The sequence below is a fragment of the Mustelus asterias genome, chromosome 8 (genome assembly GCF_964213995.1).
Source record: "Mustelus asterias chromosome 8, sMusAst1.hap1.1, whole genome shotgun sequence".
NCBI lineage: Eukaryota > Metazoa > Chordata > Chondrichthyes > Carcharhiniformes > Triakidae > Mustelus > Mustelus asterias.
The window spans coordinates 78531294-78559231 of NC_135808.1; the positions used below are offsets into that span (position 1 = coordinate 78531294).

Genomic DNA, 27938 nt, shown 5'->3' on the forward strand with positions numbered 1-27938 from the left:
AAATTCTCCCTCAGTGTACCTGAACAGGTGTCGGAGTGTGGTGACTAGGGAATTTTCACAGTAAGCCTACTTGTGACATTAGCACCAATTAATAAACTTAAAAATCTATTCATTTTCAATTTAAAATTAACTTGATTGAACATCAATTGCTGTTTCAGGAGGAGAGTGCCAAACTTGTGCCACCTGTTACATGCAAATGAAATTTTGACTAATTTCACTTGTGAAAAGCCTGATTATAATTTTTAGACTATGCCCTCTATTGCTCGCCTTCCCAAACAGCGGAATAGCTTGAAAACCATTGTCCAAATTTTCTGTTAGCCTCCTAAATTCCACAATATAACCCTAGTATTATCTCTCCTTATAATAGGTATTATTCTGATAAATTTACACTCTGCTCTTTTCAATATATTCTTGCTAAGGCGTGATGCCCAGAACAGTTCATATTTTTCAGTTTTAGTCTAATCATGGTTTTGCCTGTAACAGGACTTCTATCCCCTTGTATTCTAGTCTTTAGATTAGCCTTTTTGGTCATTTTCTGTACTTTAATGACATTATTTGTACTTGGACCCCCAAGTCTCTTCAGACTTCCACTGTTTCTAGCTTTTAGAAATTATCTCGTTCTAACCTTTTTCTTAGGCAGTCCCTCAGGTTCAGGGATGGCTTTTAGTATGGAAGCATGCCACAGAATCATAGATAAAAACAGAAAATGCTGTAAAATCTCAGTAGGTCTGACAAATTCCCCTCCAACTCGATTTTCAAATTTGCTGATGTCACCACCGTAGTGGGTTGCATCTCAAACAATGACGAGACGGAGTACAGGAATGGGAAAGAGAATCTGGTGAACTGGTGTGACGACAATCTCTCCCTCAATGTCAACAAAATGAAGGCGATTGTCATCGACTTCAGGAAGCATAGTGGAGAACATGCCCGTCTACTACAATGGGGATGAATTAGAAATGGTCGAAAACTTCAAGTTTTTAGGTGTCCAGATCACCAACAACCTGCCCTGGACTCTCCATGCCGACACTATAATTAAGAAAGCCCACCAATGCCTCTACTTTCTCAGAAGACTAAGGCAATTTGGTATGTGAGCTATAACTCTCACCAGCTTTTACAGATACAACCAGAAAGAATCTTTCTATGGTGCATCACAGCTTGGTATGGCTCCTGCTCTGTCCAAGGTCACAAGAAACTACAAAAAGTCGTGAATGTAGCCCAATCCATCGCGCAAACCAGCCTCCCATCCATTGACTCTGTCTACACTTCCTTCTGCCTTGGCAAAGCAGCCAGCATAACTAACGACCCTACGCACCCCAGACATACTTTCTTTCGCCGCCTTCCGTTGGCAAAAAGATACAAACATCTGAGGTCACGTACCACCTAACTCAAGAACAGCTTCTTCCTTGCTGCCATCAGACTTCTGAATGGACTTACCTTGCATTAAGTTGATCTTTCTCTACACCATTCTCTACGTGACATTCGGCACACTGTTGTTTCCTTTCCTATGAACAGTTTTGTCTGTATAGTGCGTAATAAACAATACTTTTCACTGTACACTAATACATGTAACAATAAATCAAAACAAACTATCTGTAGAGAGAGAATTGTTTTGAACCTGGATGACCTTTTGTCTGATGAAGATGCTGTTAGAGGGGAATTTGTCACACCTGATGAGATTTTACAGCATTTTCTGTTTTTGTTTCAGATTTCAGCATCCGCAGAAATTTGCTATGACTTGCTCCCACACTAAAAATGAGTTCTCAGGGGACTGAGGAGTTCAATGACTGACCTATAGTCTGTCACAGGTGGGGCAGATGATGGTTGGAGGAGCAGTGAATAGGGTGCTCAGGTTGCCATGTGCTGCTTTCGCTGATGATGGATGGCTTCAGCTTGCCCTTAGCAATGAAACTCAGGGTGTTCAGCTCCTTCCTGTATATTTTTCCTTCACTTCAGGCAGTCTTGGGCCAAGGTTTCCCAACTGTCGGTGGGGATATTGCACTTTTTCCAAGGAGGGTGTCCCTGAAGCATTTCTTGGGCTCCCTTGGCATGTCAAAGCTCTGAGTAGAGTGCTTAGGATCAGAATTCTTACAGTACAGAATGAGGCCATTCGGCCCACTGAACATGCACAGACAACAATCCTACCCAGGCCCTATCCCTGTGACCCCACATATTTACACTGCTAATCTCGCTGACACTAAGGATGAATTTAGCATAGCCAATCCATCTGACCTGCACCTCTTTGGAGTGTGGGAGGGAACTGGAGTACCCGGGGGAAACCGATGCAGACACGGGGAGAACGTGCAAACTCCGCAAAGACAGTCACCTGAGGCTGGAATTAAACCTGGGCCCCTGGTATTGAGTGGCAGTGCTAACCACTGTGTCACCGTGCTGCCCCTAAAGGGCTTGTTTCAGGAGTTTCATATCAGGCATGCGGACAATGTGGCCTGCCCAGTGGTGCTGATTGAGCGAGTGAGTGAGGCCCTTTGAGCCTGCTCTGTCATTCATCACAATCATAGCTGATTGTCCAACTCAATAACCTAGTCCTGCTTTCTCCCCATAACTTTTGATCCTATTCGCCCCAGTGCTTTATCTAGCCACCTCTTGAATACATTCACTGTTTTGGCATCAACTACTTCCTGTGATAATGCATTCCACAAGCTCACAGGTAGATAGATTTCTGATCAATAAGGGAATTAGGGGTTATGGGGAGCGGGCGGGTAAGTGGAACTAAACCACTATCAGATCAGCCATGATCTTATTGAATGACGGGGCAGGTTCGAGGGGCTGGATGGCCTTCTCCTCCTATTTCTTATGTTCTTATGTTCTCACCACTCTTTGGGTGAAGAAATGTCTCCTCATCTCTGTCCTAAACGGTCTACCCCGAATCCTCAGACTGTGACCCCTGCTTCTAGACTCCCCACCATCGAGAACATCCTCTCTGCATCAACCCTGTCTAGTTCTGTTAGAATTTTATAAGCCTCTATGAGATCCTCCCTTATTCATCTGAACTGCAGTGAAAACAATCCTAACCTTGTCAGTCAATCTCTCCTCATACATCAGTCCTGCCATCCCTGGAATCAGCCTGGTAAACCTTTGCTGCACTCCCTCAAGAGCAGGAACATCCTCTCTCAGAAAAGGAGACCAAAAGTGCCCACAATATTCTAGGTGTGCCCTCACCAAGGCCTTGTATAATTGCAACAACACCAAGTTGGTACTTCTGCAGTGTTTTGAGACGTAGCTACATAAAGTCCATGTTTCTGAACGATATAGAAGGGTGGGGACCATTACTGCTCTATAGACCATGAGCTTGATGCTGGGCCTGAGCTCCTAGTCTTCAAATTCCCTTTTCCTCAGGTGGCCTACGGGTGCATTGGCACACTGAACATGCTGAAGTTGATGTTGAACCTTATTGTTGATAGTAGCTATGGATGTTACATTTGAGACCTATGGTCTCGTACACCTTGAAGATGCTATTGCTGACTTGGAGCTCAAACTCAAATGTGTGCAGAAGCAAGTATCATCTGCATACAGTTCAATGATAGAGGATGGGATACTTCGGATCTGGCCTGCAAGTAGTGGAGCAGATTCGTTTTATAGTTAAGCTCCAGTTCTGCAGGGAGCTTGCTGTGGGTGAGATAGAGCATTGCAGCAAGGAAGATCGAGAAGAATGTTGGTGTGATGACACAGCCTTGCTTGACCTCAGTCTGAACATGAATCTGTGGTGGGTCTGTTGGTCAGGCTGCTTGCATGTCACTCTACCAGGCGCAGGGATGGTAACAAACATTTGGGGGCTGCCGAAACAGAGGAGGACGCTCCATATTTACTCACGGTTGACAGTGTCAGAGGCCATTGTGAGGTCAAAGAAGGCCATGTACAAGGTTTTGTGTTGTTCCCTGCATTTCTCTTGTAGTTGCCACGCAAATGAAGATTATGTCGATGTGTTGCGTTGTGAAGATCATGTGCTCTGCTCATGAGCAGAGTGTGCTTTGGAACTCTGGGAGAAGCTCTTCAGCCACAGGACAAGGTGATTAACCTTGCAATGACCTTCCCTGTGGCTGACAGGAAGGAATACCTCTAGTTACTTGTCACCCTTCTATCCTTTTTAGACTCAGTTGATGATTTCACATTTTCCTACTTTGAAATCCATTCGCAGATCTTAAGTCATATTTTACAATCTTGTAAAACCCAATATGTTCACACAACTTTTAGACATTGTTCCGATCCCTTGTTTCTTAAACTCTCAATAGGGCATTCACAACCACATGGTTTGGACCAGCAAGCAACATGCAGAGCTTTTAAGAAACAGCCTTTGGTTCGTGGTTAGAAAGTTGTACCTTGCTTTTGCATTATTCCTGTTGCTTTTTAAAATCAGTATTGGATTGTTCAAGTCTAGACCCAGGAATTGTATTTGATGTTGATTAGATCCCAAGCCGGATGGTGAAGCATGAAATTAGATGCAAACCTTTTTCTTGATAATGGGTTTGTTTACAGAATGCAGCAGTATTGTGGGCAGCATGGTGGCATAGTGGTTAGCACTGCTGCCTCACCGCACCAGGGACCCGGGTTCATTTCCGGCCCCAGGTCACTATCTGTGTGGAGTTTGCACTTTCTCCCCATGTCAGCATACGTTTTCTCTGGGTGCTCCAGTTTCCTCCCACAGTCCAAAAGACGTGCTGGTTAGGTGCATTGGTCATGCTAAATTTTTCCTAAGTGTACGTGAACAGGTGCCAGAGTGTGGCAGCGAGTGGATTTTCACAGTAACTTCATTGCAGTGTTAATTTAAGCCTACTTGTGACACTAATAAATAAAAAAATTATCTGGCTTCTCCCCACCATGTGGAGATGCCGGCGTTGGACTGGGGTAAACACAGTAAGGAGTCTAACACCAGGTTAAAGTCCAACAGGTTTATTTGGTAGAAAAGGCCACTAGCTTTCGGAGCGCTGCTCCTTCATCATGTGAGTGGGAGATCTGCTCATAAACAGCAAACAGGGCATATAACGAGACAAACTCAATTTACAGAATAATGAATAATGATTGGAATGCGAGTCTTTACAGCTAATCAAGTCTTAAAGGTACAGACAATGTGAGTGGAGAGAGCATTAGCACAGGTTAAAGAGATGCGTATTGTCTCCAGACAGGACAGCCAGTGAGACTTTGCAAGTCCAAGCAAGTTGTGGGAGTTACAGATAGTGTGACATGAACCCAAGATCCCGGTTGAGGCTGGCCTCATGTGTGCGGAACCTGGCTATCAGTCTCTGCTCAGCGACTCTGCGCTGTCGTGTGTTGTGAAGGCCGCCTTGGAGAATGCTCACCACCACCCCAGTGTTCCAATCATCTTTCTATATCAGTACTCTTAAGTACTTAATTAAACAATGCCCTTCACTTGTGTATCTAAACAATTCAATTAACATACCATTAACAAAACAAAAACTTTATAATACAAACAATTACAAAACAAATCAATGGGAAAAATGTTTTCCATATTTTGTATAACTCATCATAATATAAGACCGCCCTTTTTTTTGAGACCTCTACCAATTTCTCTGCGCAAGCAATATCTCCGATCTCTTTATACTAACAATGTCAGTTCTCAGTCAGACTTTGTCAAACATACGCTATTCCACAGAGAACTGGTAATCACATAGCATTCAGTTGGCAGAGTATAAAATTTCCTTCAATATTTTATAAATAAAATCCAATATCAACTAGAACCAGTCTTTCTGCAGCTAGGGTACCTTTCGATGACCATTTTTATTTTCCTGGCTTCCCAGGCCAAAGGATAACACTTTCCATTTTCACCCATCAAGAATATTATAAACCCAGCTGTATGCCAGTGTATTTAGTATTTCTTAAACTGGTAAATTTGAGGGCTCAAAATATCTTGGCATCCCACCTGCCATTGCCATTAAAATCAGCAAAATGTTATTCAGAAATTCCATACCAAACAGTCTCTCATGAGATTGCAACCAGTTCAAAATTTTAAGATCAGTATAACTTCAGTTCTTATTTATGCCAGTCCTCAAGGTTGATAAATTTTGCATTCCAAACATAGTAAATTCATTCTCAGTATTCTTCTATGTGATATCGCATTTACTTGCCCAGTTAGCTCTGGCAGTAACTCTTCACATTGTTAATTTTAGGAGTGTGGTGGAGGTTTTCAAATTGGAATTGCATCAACATCCAAAAAGAAAAAATCTGCAGTGCTGCTGGGAAAGACAGGGTAGTGGCACTAAAACAATTGCTGTTTGAGCGCTAGCACAGCCACAAAGAGCCAAAATGCTTTCTACTGTACTTTAAGCATTCAATTATTCTATGATTCCATGGGAAGTATCACTAAAAGTGACTAACTTAATATCTTTTGGGTCACCCAAGTGTTCATATTTCCCTCACGCCAATCAAGAATTTAGACAGTACTCCAAGTCTGGTCCCTATCCATTTTTCCATGATTTTAAGTACAGTCACTTTTATCTTTACCATGTATTATTCTAGAAAGATGGATCTGGTTGCCATATCTATAAACTGCAAGATGAAAATGTTTCTGTCCTTGTCCCACATTTTAAATCTTCATCTACAACTTCATTAAAGCCTCCTGCTAATGGGAGACTTGCAGTAGGTAGCAAGGTTGTCCTCTGATAACATTTTTGCATATATCATATTTTTCAGTAATCTCTCCAGAAAGCTTTACAGAATCAGCATCCACCCCTGTATAAAAACAAACAGGATTTTAAACCTACGCCAAGAAAGATGAGCAAATTGTTGATATAACTTGCCTTTTTTCTCAAACTCATCACCCTTTTTCTCTTAAACTTCTGTCACTGATGTAATTCACAAATCTTTAACATTGTGATGAGAGATGTTAGGTTTTGTTAAAGGGATACAATGTCCTGATTGGCAAATTGCAAATCTACTGACTTTCAAAAGATAATTATAGTTGCTTTATTATGTTCTATGTCTAGTTTCATTTGCAGTTTACACGAGCGATGAAGCATTGAATCACCACCCTTTTCAATGACTTCAATATGTTGACATCCCTTAACCAAATTGAACTTTCATAATCCTTGACCTTACTTTGATCTTTACTAAATGACGTTTTAACCAATCCGTTCCATGTACTGTAGATGTGCAACCACTGTCTAGCATAGCACAATTAAAATGAAACTGCGACCACACTCATTACTGGACTAAAGATTCTTGTGACTTGTACAATTCTCTCAGACAGATCAATATTGTTACCTCCAACTTATGAACTTTGTGTCATATATCACTTTGAAAACTTCGTTATTTAGTTCTGAACAATTTATCACAATGATAATTTGAGTCACAATTTGAAACACTGTTAGTGGTTTCCCAGGCCTTTCTGGGGTTCATTCATCTATTATTTTTACTTCAATCCTATTGGCTTCCAGATCTGTCATAAACTCCTATAACTTTGTTTCTTTTATCTGTAATTCTTCTGTTGTATTGACACTTATGCTCCATATCTGAACAATTTCAGAAGGCCACAATCATTAAGATGTCCATTTTCTGAGACACCGTGGAATTTCCCCTTTGTGCATAAGGGCTGCTGAAATGACTGAGCTTTCCCAGAAATTGTTTTTAAAACATCAGACATCTAATTCAGATCTAACTCTTGTTCAGACTAGAAACCAATCCATGTGCAATACTTTAGCACAATTTGAAAGTGAGCACTGAACAAGGAATATCAAGATTGGATTTCTGAAATCACTATATAGTCCATTAAAGTCCACCAATTCAATCAGTCATTCTTTCTAACTCTTATCAAAGTCTGATCATGACTTGTAGGTATTTAACAAGTCATCTTCCTTGTAAATTTTATCCTTCCTTGGTATCCAATTGATGGGCCTCTAGCTTACTAATCACTTTGCATCTGATCTTGCCTCTGTTAGTTAGTGTCAGTGCCAAGGCCTTACCTTGTTTTCCCTTCAGTAAGGAGCTAACCCGTGTCCACGCATCTACTACATTTTTCCTTTGGTCATAAGGTTCACATCCAGAAAACATCAGTGGGAAATTATACTCTGACAACTTGCACTTACCTTTACAAAGAATGGCTAAAATCAACTCTAATTACAATCTCCAGTCTGGGTAAAAGTTCTTAGTTTCCAATCTTCTTCACCTATAGGCATGGTACCATGTTAAATTGGATCCCAAGCCAGGTGGTGAAGTATGAAGCTAAACACAAATCTTTTTCTTGATAGTTGATTCATTTACAGAATGCAGCATTGCATATATCTGCCTTCTACCAACTGACTCAAGACTCTGTTCTTTTCAGTACCCGTGAAATAAAGTAGACTGATTAATCAAATCAGGGGCGGCACGGTAGCACAGTGGTTAGCACTGCTGCTTCACAGCTCCAGGGACCTGGGTTCGATTCCCGGCTTGGGTCACTGTGTGGAGTTTGCACATTCTCCTCGTGTCTGCGTGGGTTTCCTCCGGGTGCTCTGGTTTCCTCCCACAGTCCAAAGATGTGCGGGTTAGGTTGATTGGCCATGCTAAAAAGTGCCCTTAGTGTCCTGAGATGTGTAGGTTAGAGGGATTAGTGGGTAAATGTGTAGGGATATGGGGATAGGGCCTGGGTGGGATTGTGGTCGGTGCAGACTCGATGGGCCGAATGGCCTCTTTCTGTACTGTAGGGTTTCTATGATTTCAAATAAGCCAATTAAACACATTACTACCCCTTAAAGAGGAAGTGTTTACTTAAACAATGCCCTTCACTGGTATATCTTAACAATGTGATGAACAAACCATTAACAATGCTCCTGACATACAAAGATTACACCTCATGTACTGTGAACAGTCCTGGGCACCATGGCTTAAGAAGGATATAGTGGCTTTGGAAACAGTGCAGTATAAATTTATCAGACTGATATCTGGATTCCAAAGGTTAAGCTGTAAAGAGAGATTATACAAACCAGGATAAAAGCAAAATACTGCGGCTGCTGGAATCTGAAACAGAAACAGCATCTATGGAGAGAGAATAGAATCAATGTTTCCAGTCTGGATGACCCATCGTCAGACTCGAAACAAGTGCTGAAAAGAGTGAGAAAATTAAACTAATTATCAGCAGAGAAATGGCTGACGACGGTTCTTGTGTTTCTCTCCCCACTTCCCATAATCGCTATGCAGAGTCACTGCAACATACCTTTTGCTTTCCTGCAATAAGGATCATTCTCTATACCATCTACTTTGGTATTGTGGGCTTTAACACCTACTGAAATTAACTTTTAATAATAACCAGAGTCCATTGATATACAAATAGTGAAAAAAAATTGCTTAATCACGGAATTTGAACATACTAAAACTTCTATGAGTATTCTTTTGGGGTTACCATTGACCAGAAACTCAACTGGACTCACCACATAAACACAGTGGCTTCAAGAGCAGGTCAGAGGCTAGGAATACTGCGGCGAGTAACTCACCTCCTGACTCCCCAAAGCCTATCCACCATCTACAAGGCACAAGTCAGAGTGTGATGGAATATTCCCCACTTGCCTGGATGGGTGCAGCTCCAACAACACTCGAGAAGCTTGACACCATCCAGTGCAAAGCAGCCCGCTTGATTGGCACCACATCTACAAACATCCACTCCCTCCACCACCGACACTCAGTAGCAGCAGTGTGTACTATCTACAAGATGCACTGCATCAATTCACCAAAGATCCTTAGCAGCTTCCAAACCCACGACCACTTCCATCTAGAAAGACAAGGACAGCAGATAAATGGGAACGCCACCACCTGCAAGTTCCCCTCCAAGCCACTCACCATCCTGACTTGGAAATATATCGCCGTTTCTTCGCAGTCGCTGGGTCAAAATCCTGGAATTCCCTCCCTAATAGCATTGTGGGTCAGTCCACAGAACATGGACTGCAGCGATTCAAGAAGGCAGCTCACCACCACCTTCTCAAGGGCAACTAGGGATAGGCAATAAATGCTGACCAGCCAGTGACTTCCATATCCCACGAATGAATAAACAAATTATAATCTTAACATCAACAAAGAATAATTGCAAATTATTGATTTTGATGATGAATATTTTTTACTATATAACATAAAACCTCATATCTTCAACTAACTAAGCAATGCCGTTAAATATCTAGGACTGAATTTTATGGGCCACGTGGGTAGGAAGACAGGTGATTGGACCCATATATTAAGATGTTGTGCGACTGGAGCCTGCCCATACCCGCCTTGATTTTTGTGGGCAGCTGGAAAGTTGCTGGGTGGGCTGCTCACTTATGGCCCAGCTAAGGCTCTTCAGTGGGGCAGTTAATGCCCAGTTAAGAACCTCATTCTGCCACTGCTTCAGTTTAACGAGTGGCAGGAGAAGCCTATGCCCAGGCAGGTTTAACCCTGTGGGCTGCTGGTCAGTGAAAGGTTGGGCCATCTGTGCCAATCGGAGAGACCGCCCAGAGTTTTGCCTCCCTGTGTCTACCCTTCCCTCCCCCCTGCCCTGTCCAACATCCTCTCTGCCCTGCTCCATGTTGGGGCTTGCCAACCAGGCCCCAGCAAGATCCTGGACTTACCTGCTTCATCTTCCTTCTGGGCATCCTGCAATGCCAGCGGTGGCCACTGATCCTGATGTGGGAAGAGCTCCTGGCTTCCGATTGGTTGGCAGTTCTATGAGTTGGGGCTTCCTCCTAAAGATGAAGGGAAGTCTAGCCTCATACTCATTAAAGAGCTGTCACCCAAAAAATTAAAACCAGCCAAGCAGAGACTGGCTCACGCCTGACATTTATACTGGAATGCGGGAAGCCCGTAATCAGCATATAAATCCAGTTCCTAGGACAATCCCTAGGAACATTTAAGCATTGGCAACCCAATTGTGCCGGTATTTATTGGCCCTCACTGCTGCCTTTTTTGCCTTTCAGTGACAATATTTTCTGCTTGCATAGTGATGATTTTATCCAGATTTCAGTGTATACACAAAAGAAATTAAGAGAAAGGAAGTACAGGAGAAGAGACTAAATTGAAGTTTGTGAAGCAAATGGCAAAGGAAAAGCAAAAGAAAGATTGATGGGGGCGGGGGGATTGAAACGCAGGAATAAGCGAAAGATGAGCGGGAAAGAAGGAAAATCATAAGCTATGAATGAGCAGGAGAAACAGAAGTAGAGGATGTTTGGGAGAAGAGAGAGTGAAACAAAAGTGGGTATACACTAGTATTTAAAAAAAATCATAACTATAATCTCTACATGTGTATTAAAGTACAGTTCTCAACAGAATAAATCTAGAATGGGGTCACTAAGAGGTCATCCATTTAAGACAGAAATGTGGAGATTTCTTTTTCCTTGAGGGGCGGGAGTCTTTGGAACTCACTTCTTCAAAAGATGATGGAAGCCGAGTCGTTGACCATTTTTAAGGCAGAACTGGATAGATTTTTGATAATCAAAGGGGTTAAAGGTTATCAGGGCAGGCGGGAATGTGGAGTTGAGGTTACAGTCAGATCAGCTATGATTTTATTGAATGGCGGAGCAGGCTCGAGGGGGCTGAGTGGTCTCCTACTCCTAATTTGTATGTTCATGTGTTAATATATGTTACGATTCTGTAGCATTTCCATGTTTTAATATTAATTCGGAACCTTTTTCACTCTCTTAAGCCCCACAAACGAAAAAGTGATGTCAAGAAAACATTCAAAGCACAAACGAGAGAAGACTAAGTCTCCATCAAAGAAAACAAGGTCACAAGAGCACAACCATGATGTGAGTACAGTATGATTTTTCTTTCAAAGTATCTAATATTTTTGGAGCATTCACTGCTTCCCACTGACTGCCACATACCATTAGTGAGAAAGATCCAAAAAATCTTACTTTCTAAAAATGTCGATTCTGTACAAATGCTTGTTTGTTTTTTTGGATGGAGGGGAGGTAATTGCAGGGAAGTTACCATCTGAAGTCCTGTGCTTGGTATATTGTATAAACTTGCATCAGCTTTTAGTGGTTACTTGAATTAAGAACTGTGATATTACAGACATCGTTCAATGTTCTTAACTCTGCAATGTATATGTAAATAATGTAGGTGTCAGCAGATACTGTGCTGCCGTCAGGCCAGACACATGTCTTATGTCTAATATTGTTGGTGTAAATAGATTTAACCATTAGTGAGTAGTCTTCGCTGTACACAGTTCATTGCAGATCCTTTAATATCTAATCTTCACATGTAATAAGTTTACACTTTATTAAATCAGGTAACACTACAGAAACAATACAGGCTGGGGGGGTAACATATGGTTTTAGTGTATGCACATGAAAATTGACATGGATGAAAAAATGAATTAATTTTGAAATACATTGACATTTATTAATGTCCGCAAACAAACAGAATTAGGTAGACAAAAGAGACAAAGAAAATTTGCTTCTGCCAGAATTTTTAACAATGATTATTTGGTCCAAGTGCTGAAACTTCAAATTAAGCCATTTGTGAAAATAGATTATTGTATTCATGGTGTGAAGTTTGTGTAAACTAGATAATAGATATAAATATGAACCTCTGTTGAGAGTGATTGTTTGAATTATGGTGCCGTTAGTGATTTGAATCTGGGTGGCAGTTAGCAGTTATCTGACTGTGTGCCACAAAAACAATACCTTCCTAATCGTGAGCGTATGTCACAATGGCAGTTTCCGTGGAATGGTGGCTTGATTGGAGTTAAATGTGTGCCGTTACAGAGTTTGATGAAAGAACTTGCAAACTGTGATGTGACTCCGGAGATGAACAGAAGTACAGCACGCTAGTGTTTAGAATATGTAGGATATACAAATTAGATTGGAGAAGAGAGAGAGTGTCTCGAGGACATCTAACAGGTAAAGAAAGTAAAATCTATGGTACAGAATAATCACCCCTGGTGAACTACTTAAACTAGTGGCTGAAAGTACTGGGACCAGACGTTCCCCTGAAGGATACATCTGTCAGACTGAGCCTGCAGCAGGTGGTGAGAGAACCAACAAGAGAGAAAACATACTAGACCACCCTTGCTAATGTACCTGTTGCAGGTGCATTTGGGTGTGACAGTATTGATGGGAGTGATTACTGCACAGTCTTTGTGGAGACGAAGTCCCCTATCACACTGAGGATACTGTCCATTGTGTTGTGTGCCACTATTGCCATGCTGATTGGGATAGATTCAGAACCGATTTAGCAGCTCAGAACTGAGGTGCTGTGGGCCGTGAACAGCTGCAGAATTGTATTCAACCACTATCTGCAACCTCGTGGCCTAGCATATTCTTCACTCTAGTATTACCATCAAGATAGGGGATCAACCCTGGTTCAATGAAGAGTGCGAGAGCATGCCAGGAGCAGCACCAGCATACCAAAAAAAATGCAGTGCCAACCCGGTGAAGCTATGACACAGGAAGACATGCAAGCAAAACAGCGAAAGCAGCATGCAATAGATAGAGCTAAGCAATTCCACAATAATCAGATTAGATCAAACTCTGCAGTCCTGCCACATTCCTTTGTGAATGGTGGTGGACAATTAAACACTTAACTCAGAAGAGATGGCTCCACAAATATCCCCGTTCTCAATGGTGGGAGAACCAAGGCCAGTGCAAAAATCAAGGTTGAAGCATTTGCTACCATCTTCAGCTAGAAGTGCCGTGTGGATGATTAATCTTGGCCTCCTCCTGAAGTCTTTGCATCACCAATGCCAGAATTCAGCCAATTCGATTGACTCCAAGTGATTTCAAGAAACAGCTGAAGGTCTTGACAACATTCCGGTTGTAATATTGAAGACTTGTGCTCCAGAACTAACTGCATCCTTAGCCAAGCTGTTCCAGTACATCTATAACATTAGCATCTACTGGCAATGTAGAAAAATTGTCCAAGTATGTCCTGTCCACAAAATGAACAAGACAAATCCAATCCAATCATTTACAAATAGAAGATCGTCCTATTCTTGATCATCAGCAAAGCGTAAAGAACAAAAAACATTACAGAACAGGAACAGGCCCTTCGGCCCACCAAGCCTGCGTTGATTCCTAATCCTTATTTAGACTCACTACTTGTTGCCCATATGCAGTTTCTATCCCTCTGTTCACCACCTGTTCACGTGTAAAGAACATAGTGATGGAAGGTATTGCTGACAATGCTATCAGATGGTACCTACTCAGCAATAACTTCAAAATTTAAGTCAGTGGCAATTAGGATAATGTTCTAGGCCCAACCATTTTCAGCTGTTTTGTCAATGAGCTTCCCTGAATCATAATGTTAGAGGTGAAGATGTTCGCTGCTGATTGGTGCTGAATATTTGTGCATTCACAATTCAGATACTGAAGCCATCCATGTCTATGTGCAGTAAGACCTCGACAATATTTAGGCTCTGGCTGATACACTTGCATCCACCCCCCCCACCCCGGTCGTGGTAGTCATGAGTCATGTCACAGGGTTGTATTCCAGAGGCCCAAGTGAAAGCTCTAGCGGCATGGGTTCAAATCTTACTGACAGATGGTGGAGTTTAAATTCAATTCATAAATCTGGAATATAAAGGTAGTCTCAGTAATGGTGACTATTAATCTAATACTGATTCATCATAGAAGACCTGCTTGGTTTGCTCAATTCTTTTATGGAAGGAAATCTGATGTCCTTACCTGGTCTGACCTACACGTGGCTCTAGACCCACAGGAATATGGTTGACTCATAACTGTCCTATGAAATGTTCATTTCAAGGGCAATTAGGGATGGGTAACAAAATTGCCAGCAACGCCTCCATCCCATGAAAGAATAAATTAGACCGGCACGGTGACACAGTGGTTAGCACTGCTGACTCTTCGAACCCAGGCTTGGGTCACTATCTATGTGGAGTTGCATATTCTCCACATGCCTGTATGGGTTTCCTCCCGGGTGCTCCAGTTTCCATCCACAGTTCAAAGATGTGTGGGTTAGGTAGATTGGCCATGCTAAATTGCCCCTTAGTGTCAAGGGGCTAGCTAGGGTAAATGCATGGGGTTATGGGGATAGAGCCTGGGTGGGATTGTGGTCGGTGCAGGCTCCTTCTGCACTGTAGAATTCTATGATTCTATGATTAAAAGAAAATAAATTCCCCTACCATCAACATTCTGAGGGTTACCATTGACCAAAACATTAACTGGATTAGCAATGTAAATATTGTAGCTACAAGAGCAGGTAAAAGGCTGGGAATTCTGCAGTGATTAACTCGCCTCCTGACTCCCCTGTTTACCATCTGCAAAGCACAAGTCAGATGTTTGATGGAAAACTCTCCACTTGCCTGGATCAGTGCAGCTCCAGTAATACTAAAAGCTAAATATTATCCAAGGCAAAGCAACTCACTTGATCGGCACCCCATCCACCACTTAAACATTCACACTCTCTGCCACCGGCACAGAGTGCCAGCAGTGTGTACCCATATATAAGACGCACTACAGCAAATTGCTAAGCTTCGAAAGCAAACCTGTGATCTCTACCAACTTGAGGAATAAAGACAGTTGATGTATGGAAATGCCAACACCTGCTCATTTCACTCTAATGATGTGGAGATGCCAGCGTTGGACTGGGGTAAACACAGTGAGAAGTCTCACAACACCAGGTTAAAGTCCAATAGGTCCAACACTCACCTGATGAAGGGGCAGCGCTCCGACAGCTAATGGCTTGTGCTACCAAATAAACCTGTTGGACTTTAACCTGGTGTTGTGAGACTTACTGCATTTTACTCTAAGCCACACACCATCCTGACTTGGAGGTAGATTGCCGTTCCTTCACTTTCACTGAGTCAAAATCCTGTAACTCTCTGCTGAACAGCACTGTTGATGTATCTGTACCAGATGGACTGCAGTGGTTCAAGAAGGCAGCTTACCGCCATCTTCTCCAGGGCAATTATGGATAAACGAGACATCCTGGTTCAAGCAGTGGCACACAGTTAGCATTATTGTTGCTCAGAGGTTTGTATTTCTCAACATTGAGAAGTTGGGCTCTTCCTTGAGCGGGACATGAGGCTGCTGGCACAACGTGCGCTTTGGAGTTGGGCAGAGGTAGTGGCAGGCGAGGGAGCTGAGATGGGATTAGGCTATTCTGACTTTGGACAGAGTAGCAGGAAGAAACTTCAGCGGATGCATCTCCTCTCAGACGGAAGTCACAGGAGCATGGGAGCTGCAAGGGGAAGAAGGCGGTATCCAAAACATCCGATATACCGTCCAACAGTCAGCTTCCTACAAATGACAACACCAGTTCTGTGGATACTGCACCTATCCGGGCAGTTCGTCTCAGACATTTGTGCTCTTGTCTACAATGACCTGACGTCTTGTGGGCCCAGTGGCAATTCCCTCTTCTTTTTTATCCATTCGTGAGATGTGGGCGACGCTGGCTGGGCCAGCATTTATTGCCTATCCCTATTTGTCTTTAAATTTCAGAGGGAATTTTAAGAGTCAGTCACATTGCTGTGGGTTTGGAGTCTCATGTAGGCCAGGCCAGGTAAGGGATGGCAGGTTTCCTTCCCTAAAGGATATTAAAAAACCAGATGGTCTTTTGCCTTTTAATTTCAACTTTTTACTGAATTCAGATTTTGCCATCTGCTGTGGTGGGATTTGAACCCAGATTCCCAGAGCAGTACCCTAAGTTTCTGGATTGCTAGTCCAGCAACAGTACCACTGTGTCACCGTCTCCCCTTATCTGCAGCTGTCAAGGTCACCATGCACCTGGGTCATTCCAAGGATTCGATTTGGGTATCATCTCACAGTTGGCATCGGTGCCCTATTCTAGAAGGCAGGAGATTACATGCGCTCAAATGGGCCAGTGCATGCACAGAGGACGTAGGGGTTTGTCTCCACTAATGGATTTCCTCAAATCCAGGGGGAACATTGATTCTGCCCACATAACCATGAAGGCATAGACAAACCAGCCAACCACATTCCTAAATGGAAAAGGCTTCAAATCAGCGAATGTCTCTGGTCACAAGAAGTCCATCGCTGCAGATCTGTGCTTGGTTGCCAGGCAGTTATATGATGCTCTTATCCTTTGAGAGTACCAGGTGCCAAACACAGGGAAACATTCAGACTCTGTGGGTGGCTGCTGAGGGATAAGGCTGAAGAGGTGTCTCTTCGCACTTGTCCAGTACCTGGCCACAGTTGTAGAGAGGTGCTCCAGCCAAAACCATATACTAACACGTACATGCATTGAACAAGCCTTTGGCATCTTGAAGTTGCATTTTGGTTGCTGTGACCAGTCACAAGGTATGTGCCAGCCAGGCTACCTCATATTCTGGTTGTCTGCTGCACATTGCACATACAAGGAAGTTTGGAACTGCAAGAGGAGAATCTGAAGTGCCACTTTTTCTCTCAGAGGAGGAGCATGAAGCAGATGCTCCAGAGGAGCTCGACCCAGGCATTGGAGGTAGACTGCTGAGGTTGCCTGGCATGGTTGTGAGAACTACACTGCTTCAGCAGTGTTTCACTTGAGAGGTTCCCAGCCTTTGGACGACTCTGTAACTCGCCACCTATCAGAGAGAAATTATTCATTAAACGCACACATCTGGATAATCCCATCACCGTTCACATTGAAAGAAAATGGGTCGACACAACCAACAGTGTCCACTAAACACTAAACTTGGCACCGCAAGACCCTTCCACCCACCAGTGCCCTTTTAGCGGCACAGTGGGATGCCGATGCTGATGGCGGCACAGTGGTTAGCACTGCTGCCTCACAGCAATTCCTGGCTTGGGTCACTGTCTGTGCGGAGTCTGCATGTTTTGAATCAAGAATAAGTGGTAACTTTTTTCCAAGTTAATTTTTGTATGATCCAATTTTACTAATAATCCACAGCAAACGCGAGTTAGGATTAAGACAGAAGGTTAGTTTATTTCACACATATAAAATCAATGTCCCCAACACCCACACAGCATTCACGCAGTAATGTGGGGACAGAGAAAAGGAGGTTTACTGCACAAGGAGCACAGAAAAATTGAAAATGGGTTGAAATGAGTTCCACGGTCCCAAAGTAGAGTCCACTGAGGAATTGTTTCAGGTAGTTTGGCTGCTGGAGGCTAAAATTTGCCTTTCAGATGGTGTTTATATTGGAAGATGAAATAGGCAGGCAGAGATTGAGTCAGTTCTGTAGGCGATGGTATGAAATCTTCCAGCAGAGTCGGGTTAGATGGGCTGGTTGTCCTGTCTGGTCAGAGCAGGACAACCAGCCCAACAAGCAGGCTTGTCAGTCAGATGATAAAACAGAAAACTGGGTGTGCAGCTCTGAAAGGTCATATTAAACTGTTCAAGAGGCCAGAGTCTTGGGTCATGTGACCTTCCTGCGCCTCTATGACTTCACAAAGGAATGTTAATTGGCTTTGTTTGCAGCCATGATGGGTTGAAAAGAGGGCCATTTATGTTGAGGGTCTGGTGTTTGGCAAGCCATTATCTCAGTAGACCCACTGACTCGGCTAGCAAGATTGGCTTATCCAATGCAAATAGCTTCCAGTAGCTCCCTTTCAAATTGGCCTGATCAGTTACAGCTTGTCTTTTAGTAGCTCCTTAGGGAAAAACGAGGTGTGATATTCTTAAAAATGAGATTCATTTGTTCTGAATATTGCTGGGAATAACTTCCAAACAGGGGGTCAACCCATCTTAATTGTCTTCGTTCAGCAGAGAAGTCCAGTTTGAAAGTAAGAAATAGTAATCAGGATAAAGTATTTAAATATATATATAGTGTTAGGTTTCTGTTCCATGTCGGCTCCGCTTCTGCAACTGGCCCTGTGGATAATACAGGAAGATGGCGATGAGAACTCAAGAGCCTAATAAGGAATTCTTTCTCATTGTTCCACAGGATCAGGCTGAGAGTAAGAGAGTTTGTTTCTGCATTATTTATTTGTCAGTGATTTTTGTGTTAAAAATCGGAGGTTATTTCCAAAACCGGAAGTAGGCCCAGGAGAAGCCTGGGAAGGTTTTGGAGGGTTTAAAAAGGGCTTACCTTGGAGGTTTCAGCCTCATTGTTCCACAGGAGCAGGCTGAGGGTAAGAGAGTTTGTTTCTGCATTTGGTTTATTTATTTATTTGTCAGTGATTTTTGTGTTAAAAATCGGATGTTTTTTCCCAAAACCGGAAGTATGCCCAGGAGAAGCCTGGGAAGGTTTTTGGAGGGTTTAAAAGCAGGCCGCACTTTTGAGCGGGCAGAGTGTGAACTGTTAAGGGCTTTGGTTCACAGGGCTTCGGTGGAGGCGAGGAAGGTTGTTTGCTTTTCTTCTGTTTTCCCCCCCCTTTTTGTTTGATCTTCCAAAAACTAAAAAAAAGGAAATGGCAGGTATGAGTGGGAGGCCAGTATACTGCAGTCGGTGTGAGATGTGGGAGTTCCTGGAGACGACGTGCCTCCCGGAAGTTCATATCTGTGCCAGATGCATGGAACTGCAACTCCTGAGGGATCGTGTAAGGGAGCTGGAACTGGAGCTGCGGCTCGATGACCTCAGTTTAGTTAGGGAACATGAGAGATTAATAGAAAGAAGTTATAGTCAGGTAGTGACACCAGGATCTCGGAAGGAAGACACATGGGTCATAGTTAGGTGGGGTAGTAGTCGGAAGGGCGATGTGCCAGAAAGTACCCCAGTGGCTGTCTCCCATAAAAGAAAGGGATGGGCAACAGATGGGATAAGGGAAGGGAGTGAGCAGTCTGTGGAGGGATCCCCTGTGGTTTTCCCCCTCCAAAATAGGTATATTGTTTTGGATTCTGTGGAGGGGGATGACCCTCCAGGGGTAAGCCACGAGGACCAGATCGCCTGCACGGAGACAGGCTCAGGGGTCCGGAAGGGAAAGAAGGGGTTTAGGAGAGTGATAGTGGTGGGGGACGCGATGGTTAGAGGCACGCTCAGGCGGTTCTGTGGGAGCGAACGAGAATCCAGGATGGTAGTCTGCCTCCCTGGTGCCGGGGTACTGGATGTCTCCGAGAGAGTAGGAAGCATATTAAAAAAGGAAGGTAGTCAAACGGATGTAATTATACACATTGGTGAAAATGATGTAGGTAGGAAGAGCAGGGGGGTCATACGAGAGAAATTCAGGGAGATGGGTGCTAGGCTAAAAAGTAAGGCCTCCAGAGTAGCAATCTCTGGACTGCTCCCGGTGTCTAGTGCAAGTGAGGCTAGGAACAGGGAGATTCTACAGTTGAACGCATGGCTAAAGGACTGGTGCAAGAGGGAGGGTTTTAAATTCATAGATAACTGGGAAGACTTCAAGTCAGGATGGCAAGTTTACAGAAAGGATGGGTTACATCTTAACTGGAAGGGGGCAAATATCCTGGCTGGGAGTTTTGCTGGAGTGTTTTGGCAGGATTTAAACTAGTGTGGCAGGGGTGTGGGGAACAAAACAGTAGGTCAGTAAATACTGAGGCTGGGGTTGAGCTGGGGGCCAGGGCAAGGCTAGCTAAGAAGAGGAGCACTCTGGAGGAGGATGACCTGAGTGAGCCTGGAGGTCTGGAGTGCACCTGCTTCAATGCGAGGAGCGTAACGGGTAAGACAGACGAACTTAATGCTTATGCGGAATTTGGATGTGGTTGCGGTGACGGAGACTTGGTTAAAAGAAGGACAGGACTGGCAGCTGAATATTCCGGGGTATAAGTGTTTTAGGCGAGACAGAGGAGGGGCTAAAAAAGGTGGGGGACTAGGGATATTAGTTAGGGAGCATATTACCGCGGTGCAGAGGGTAGACAACTTAGAGGGGTCATGTACTGAGTCACTGTGGGTGGAACTCAGAAACAGGAAGGGTGCAGTCACTATGCTGGGGGTGTACTACAGACCACCCAACAGCCCACGGGAAGTGGAGGAAAGGAAATGTCAGGAGATTCTGGATAGGTGCAGAAAAAATAGGGTTGTTGTAGTGGGGGACATTAATTTCCCTGGTATAGACTGGAAAGTGCGTAGAGCTGGGGTTCCGGACGGGGAGGAATTTGTAAAATGCATACTGGAAGGTTCTTTGGAACAGTATGTAGATAGCCCGACTAGAGAGGGGGCTATACTGGACCTAGTTCTGGGAAATGAGCCCGGTCAGATCGTCAAAGTTTCGGTAGGGCAACATGTGGCAAATAGTGACCACAACTCTATTAACTTTAGGATAGTAATGGACAAGGATGAGTGCTGTCCTACGGGCAGGGTGCTAAATTGGGGGAAGGCTAACTATAGCCGGATTAGGCAGGAATTGGTGGATGTTGATTGGGAGAGGATGTTCGAGGGTAAGTCCGCCTCTGGCATGTGGGAGTCTTTTAAGGAACAATTGATAAGGCTGCAGGATAGGCATGTGCCTGTAAAAAGGAAAGATAGGAAAGGTAGGATTCGAGAGCTATGGATAACCAGGGAAATTGAGGATCTGATTAAAATGAAAAGGGAGGCGTACGTTAAGTCCAGAAAACAGGTGGAGCTCTGGAGGAATACAGAGAGAGTAGGAAAGAACTCAAACGGGGAGTTAGAAGGGCAAAAAGAGATCACGAGATGTTCTTGGCAGGCAGGATTAAGGAGAATCCTCAGGCATTCTATTCATATGTTAGGAACAAAAGAGTTGTCAGAGAGAAAATCGGACCTCTCGGGGACAAAGGAGGGGAATTATGCTTAGAACCCAAGGGAATAGGGGAGATCCTAAATGAATACTTTGCATCGGTATTCACGAGGGAGAGGGGCGTGTTAACCGGGAGTGTCTCGGAGGGAGGTGTTGACCCGTTAGAGAAAATCTCCATTACAAGGGAGGAAGTGTTAGGTTTTTTAGGGAACATTAAAACTGACAAAGCCCCAGGGCCTGATGGCATCTATCCTCGACTGCTCAGGGAGACGAGAGATGAAATTGCTGGGCCTCTGACGGAAATTTTTGTCGCTTCTTTGGACACAGGTGAGGTCCCTGAGGATTGGAGGATAGTGAATGTGGTCCCATTGTTTAAGAAGGGTAGCAAGGATAACCCGGGAAATTATAGGCCAGTGAGCTTGACACCCGTGGTAGGGAAGTTGTTGGAGAGGATTCTTAGAGACAGGATGTATGTGCATTTAGAACGGAACAATCTCATTAGTGACAGACAGCATTGTTTTGTAAAAGGGAGGTCGTGCTTTACAAATTTGGTGGAGTTTTTTGAGGAAGTGACAAAAACGGTGCACGAAGGAAGGGCCGTGGATGTCGTCTATATGGATTTCAGTAAGGCATTTGACAAAGTCCCACATGGCATTTTGGTTAAGAAGGTTAAGGCTCATGGGATACAAGGAGAAGTGGCTAGATGGGTGGAGAACTGGCTTGGCCATAGGAGACAAAGGGTAGCGGTCGAAGGGTCTTTTTCCGGCTGGAGGTCTGTGACCAGTGGTGTTCCGCAGGGCTCTGTACTGGGACCTCTGCTATTTGTGATACATATAAACGATTTGGAAGAAGGTGTAACTGGTGTTATCAGCAAGTTTGCGGATGACACAAAGATGGCTGGACTGGCGGATAGCGATGAGCATTGTCGGGCAATACGGCAGGATATAGATAGGCTGGAAAATTGGGCGGAGAGGTGGCAGATGGAATTTAATCCGGATAAATGCGAAGTGATGCATTTTGGAAGAAATAATGTAGGGAGGAGTTATACAATAAATGGCAGAGCCATCAAGGGTATAGAAACACAGATGGACCTAGGTGTACAAGTCCACAAATCCTTGAAGGTGGCAACACAGGTGGAGAAGGTGGTGAAGAAGGCATATGGTATGCTTGCCTTTGTAGGACGGGGTATAGAGTATAAAAGCTGGAGTCTGATGATGCAGCTGTATAGAACGCTGGTTAGGCCACATTTGGAGTACTGCGTCCAGTTCTGGTCGCCGCACTACCAGAAGGACATGGAGGTGTTAGAGAGAGTGCAGAGAAGGTTTACCAGGATGTTGCCTGGTATGGAGGGTCTTAGCTATGAGGAGAGATTGGGTAAACTGGGGTTGTTCTCCCTGGAAAGACGGAGAATGAGGGGAGATCTAATAGAGGTGTACAAGATTATGAAGGCGGTAGATAGGGTGAACGGTGGGAAGCTTTTTCCCAGGTCGGAGGTGACGATCACGAGGGGTCATGGGCTCAAGGTGAGAGGGGCGAAGTATAACTCAGATATTAGAAGGATGTTTTTTACACAGAGGGTGGTGGGGGCCTGGAATGCGCTGCCAAGTAGCGTGGTGGAGGCAGACACGCTGACATCGTTTAAGACTTATCTGGATAGCCACATGAGCAGCCTGGGAATGGAGGGATACAAACGATTGGTCTAGTTGGACCAAGGAGCGGCACAGGCTTGGAGGTCCGAAGGGCCTGTTTCCTGTGCTGTACTGTTCTTTGTTCTTTGTATATGGGCATCTTGAGTTTGGCTGGCTGGATGCTAAGATTGCAGGGGACAGCGATTGTGTAGTCACTATGTATTGAGTAACAGATTTTAAAATTCACCTATTTGGTGGGTGTCCTAAAAACCTGCAGAATGCATGGGATAGTGGGTGAATATCCCAAAAGCCTGCGGAGAGAGCACCAGGGTGGGGCTGCAGGAAGCGAGCAAGGGATGGACTGTGGGGAGAGCGCAAGGACAGGGCTGCAGGGAGAGCAAGAGGGCAGGGCTGCGGGAGCGGATGAGGGAGGGTCTGCGCGGAACGGGAGGGGCTGCGGGGAGAGGGTGAGGGCAGGGCTTCAGGGGGGTCATGGAGCAGCTATGGAGAAAAATTTTGATGGTTTTTCCCCCAACCAAGAGGAAGTCCCAACAGATCATGAGTAGCATCCAACAGGTGTAGCTGAAATCAGGCTTACTGCTACTTAGTCAAATGTTATTATCAGATTTTGAGGACTAACGCTTGCCCTGAAATTCCACACATACAAATGGAAATCTGTTCTCCTGAAATATTCATTTAGCAGATACTTTGGCAGAGACTAGTTATTTTCTACATGTGTCAGGTACCTCAAAAAAAAAGAGCCCTGGTCTATATCTCGACGCAAACCATACCAAACTATCCCAATTCCCCTTCTCTTTCTGAACTTGTTCTAAAAATGTAGTATAGTATTTGTTCATTTGTCCATTGATAAGTGGTACATTTCTGTGCAGAATAATTACATTAATTTTTCGGCTTTATTTCCAATTACAATATTTTTTTTAGCTAACCAACAATAGCCATTCTACAGAATCGGAGTCTTCCATTTTTGCTTTGACAAGGCACACAGTTAACATAAAGATACCTGAAAGAGGCAAGTAATTATGGGTTAATGAGAAACTGGGGCGTAGTCAACAACTTTTCCACATCTGTCAACCAAGGAATACTCCACTAACTGGGAGCCAGCAAAGCATGAAGTCACTGTGGAAATGAATTTCTTGCAAATGAACGTGTGGAGTCTCTAGCTTAAGGCAGCATAGGTTCAGGAGCTACAGTGTGGTAAAAATGTAGCAGATACTATTATAATGAACACTGTTAATTCAAAATTTAATACTGAACAGTTTTATTTCAGACAAGATTTGCATTTATGTGCTATTGCTTCTCAAAGTGCTTCACATACTGCGAATTACTTGAGGTGCAATAACTGTGCGAGAGACAAACATGTAAGCATTTTACATAAACTAAGGTCCCAAACAGTAATCAACGACTTGTATTTTTATAGTGCATTTTATGACATTGGGGCATCCCAAAATGCTTTACAGTCAATGAAAGGAAGTGTAGTCACTGTTGTCATGAAGGGAATGTAATAGGTCAATAATCAAATCACTTAGGGAGTCCAGGACGAGTGAGGATAATGTAAAAATTAGAATCTGGTCTTTTGGAGCTGAAACTAGGAAATATTTTCTGATACAAAGGGTGGTAAAAGTTTGGAGCACTTTCACAAACAGCAATTGATGCTAGATCAATATCAATGCTTAATTAATTGTTAACTTTAATCTGTGATTGAGCTGTGAGATGCCATAAAAAGGGTAATAACTGCCTGGTTAAAATCATCAGCTTGTGCAATTTCATAAGCTGTGACTTTACATGTGTGTACGTGCATGTGTTAGTTAGTGTTAGTTAGTGTTAGTTAGTGTTAGTTAGTGTTAGTTAGTGTTAGTTAGTGTTAGTTAGTGTTAGTTAGTGTTAGTTATGGAAAGTTGCTACGTCAGAAGTCTTATTGAATGGTGGAGTAGGTTCAGAGGGCCCCATGGTCTTCTACTTATATTTCTGTGTTCTTATTAACAACATTTGTGACTTTTTACACTAATTGTTAGGAAGAAAAAATCAAGACTCAGCAGTTGTCACACTGCAGTGGAAGAAGCCAGCAATCTTCCTTACCTCCTTGTAAAAGGAAAAAAAGAAAACCGGTAAGTTTTCAACGCAAATACAGTCAACATGATCATGCCATAGAACAGCCTACTAAGCCACTGTAAGCCTTTGACTTTGTTTTCATGACATGCAGTCTCAATGTGTAAATACACTGTAACTGAAAGATAATAACAATAAAAAAATGCTTGAACAGTTCCAAGAAGTAGAGCACAAAAAAAGGCTGATTAATGGTTCAAGTAGCTTAATTTATTCTAAGTTTTATCAAATACAATTTTAGATATAGTGAATAACTTTTGTGACTGCTGTTCCTTTGGTACATGTTCTTAATCATTTGAAGTTGATAATGTATTATTCAGCATAAAATAATCAGGCTGGAGTATGATCTGAGTTCAACAGAGACAAAGAAATCTAGATAATACCAAAACAGTACAAGGGAAGCAAAAGGAGTATTTGCAGATCATTCAAACAATAATAGCACACAACATATTCTCTGAAGCTGTTAGTTTATAAAATGACCTAGATTTTGCAACCAGTGGCCAAGAAACGGCACTCGCCATTCTTTTATATTTTCTCACAGGATGTTAACATTGCTGGCAGGGCCAGCATTTGGCCAGCATCCCTAATTGCCCTCGAGAAGGTGGTGGTGGTGAGAGTCTTTTTGAATCACTGCAGTCCATTTGTTATAGTACACCCACAATGCCACTAGGGAATAAATTCCAGGATTTTGATTCCTCAATAGTGAAGGAACATTTAATGTGTTTCCATGTCAGGGTTGTGTTCATCTTTGAGGGAAGATTACAACTAGTTGTGTTCCCATACATCTAATGTCCTTATCCTTCGAGGTGGAAGATGTGCAGGGTTTGGAAGGTGTTGTTGAAGGAGCCTTGGCCAGTTGCTGCAGTGGAGCCTTGGCCAGTTGCTGCAGTGGAGCCTTGGCCAGTTGCTGCAGTGGAGCCTTGGCCAGTTGCTGCAGTGGAGCCTTGGCCAGTTGCTGCAGTGGAGCCTTGGCCAGTTGCTGCAGTGGAGCCTTGGCCAGTTGCTGCAGTGGAGCCTTGGCCAGTTGCTGCAGTGGAGCCTTGGCCAGTTGCTGCAGTGGAGCCTTGGCCAGTTGCTGCAGTGGAGCCTTGGCCAGTTGCTGCAGTGGAGCCTTGGCCAGTTGCTGCAGTGGAGCCTTGGCCAGTTGCTGCAGTGGAGCCTTGGCCAGTTGCTGCAGTGGAGCCTTGGCCAGTTGCTGCAGTGGAGCCTTGGCCAGTTGCTGCAGTGGAGCCTTGGCCAGTTGCTGCAGTGGAGCCTTGGCCAGTTGCTGCAGTGGAGCCTTGGCCAGTTGCTGCAGTGGAGCCTTGGCCAGTTGCTGCAGTGGAGCCTTGGCCAGTTGCTGCAGTGGAGCCTTGGCCAGTTGCTGCAGTGGAGCCTTGGCCAGTTGCTGCAGTGGAGCCTTGGCCAGTTGCTGCAGTGGAGCCTTGGCCAGTTGCTGCAGTGGAGCCTTGGCCAGTTGCTGCAGTGGAGCCTTGGCCAGTTGCTGCAGTGGAGCCTTGGCCAGTTGCTGCAGTGGAGCCTTGGCCAGTTGCTGCAGTGGAGCCTTGGCCAGTTGCTGCAGTGGAGCCTTGGCCAGTTGCTGCAGTGGAGCCTTGGCCAGTTGCTGCAGTGGAGCCTTGGCCAGTTGCTGCAGTGGAGCCTTGGCCAGTTGCTGCAGTGGAGCCTTGGCCAGTTGCTGCAGTGGAGCCTTGGCCAGTTGCTGCAGTGGAGCCTTGGCCAGTTGCTGCAGTGGAGCCTTGGCCAGTTGCTGCAGTGGAGCCTTGGCCAGTTGCTGCAGTGGAGCCTTGGCCAGTTGCTGCAGTGGAGCCTTGGCCAGTTGCTGCAGTGGAGCCTTGGCCAGTTGCTGCAGTGGAGCCTTGGCCAGTTGCTGCAGTGGAGCCTTGGCCAGTTGCTGCAGTGGAGCCTTGGCCAGTTGCTGCAGTGGAGCCTTGGCCAGTTGCTGCAGTGGAGCCTTGGCCAGTTGCTGCAGTGGAGCCTTGGCCAGTTGCTGCAGTGGAGCCTTGGCCAGTTGCTGCAGTGGAGCCTTGGCCAGTTGCTGCAGTGGAGCCTTGGCCAGTTGCTGCAGTGGAGCCTTGGCCAGTTGCTGCAGTGGAGCCTTGGCCAGTTGCTGCAGTGGAGCCTTGGCCAGTTGCTGCAGTGGAGCCTTGGCCAGTTGCTGCAGTGGAGCCTTGGCCAGTTGCTGCAGTGGAGCCTTGGCCAGTTGCTGCAGTGGAGCCTTGGCCAGTTGCTGCAGTGGAGCCTTGGCCAGTTGCTGCAGTGGAGCCTTGGCCAGTTGCTGCAGTGGAGCCTTGAAAATGGTATACACTGTTGTCGATGCTGGTGGTGGATGGGTTGCCAATCAAGCGAGCTGCAGTCTTAGATGGTATCAAGCTTTCTTGACTGTTGTTGTGGCCGCACTCATCCAAGGAAGTGGAGAATATTCTATCATACTTCTCACTTGTGCCATGTAGAACGTGGACAGGCTTTGAAGTGTTATGAAGTGAGTTAGTCATTGCAGAATTCCCAACCCCCAACCTGTCCTTGGAGCCACAGTATTTGTGTCTCTGATTCAGTTAATTTTCTGGTCATGTCAACTTTCAGGCTCTTGATGGTAATGCCATCGAATGTCAAGGACAGGTAGTTTTTTGTTATTGTTTCCTGGGATGTGAGCATGGCCAATATTTGTTGCTCATCCTTAATTGCTCCTGAGAAGGTGTAGGTGAGC

General features: G+C 44.4%; 1 protein-coding gene across 1 annotated transcript in view; it reads left to right on the plus strand.

The window, feature by feature from the left end:
- swt1 (SWT1 RNA endoribonuclease homolog) overlaps positions 1–27938 on the plus strand; it is a 130700-nt gene that overhangs the window by 749 nt on the left and 102013 nt on the right. Inside the window, exons 2-3 of the mRNA XM_078218305.1 lie at positions 11612–11714; positions 25144–25236. Coding sequence (XP_078074431.1) covers positions 11631–11714; positions 25144–25236 — 177 coding nt within the window. The 5' untranslated portion in view covers positions 11612–11630. The remainder of the gene's footprint in view (positions 1–11611; positions 11715–25143; positions 25237–27938) is intronic.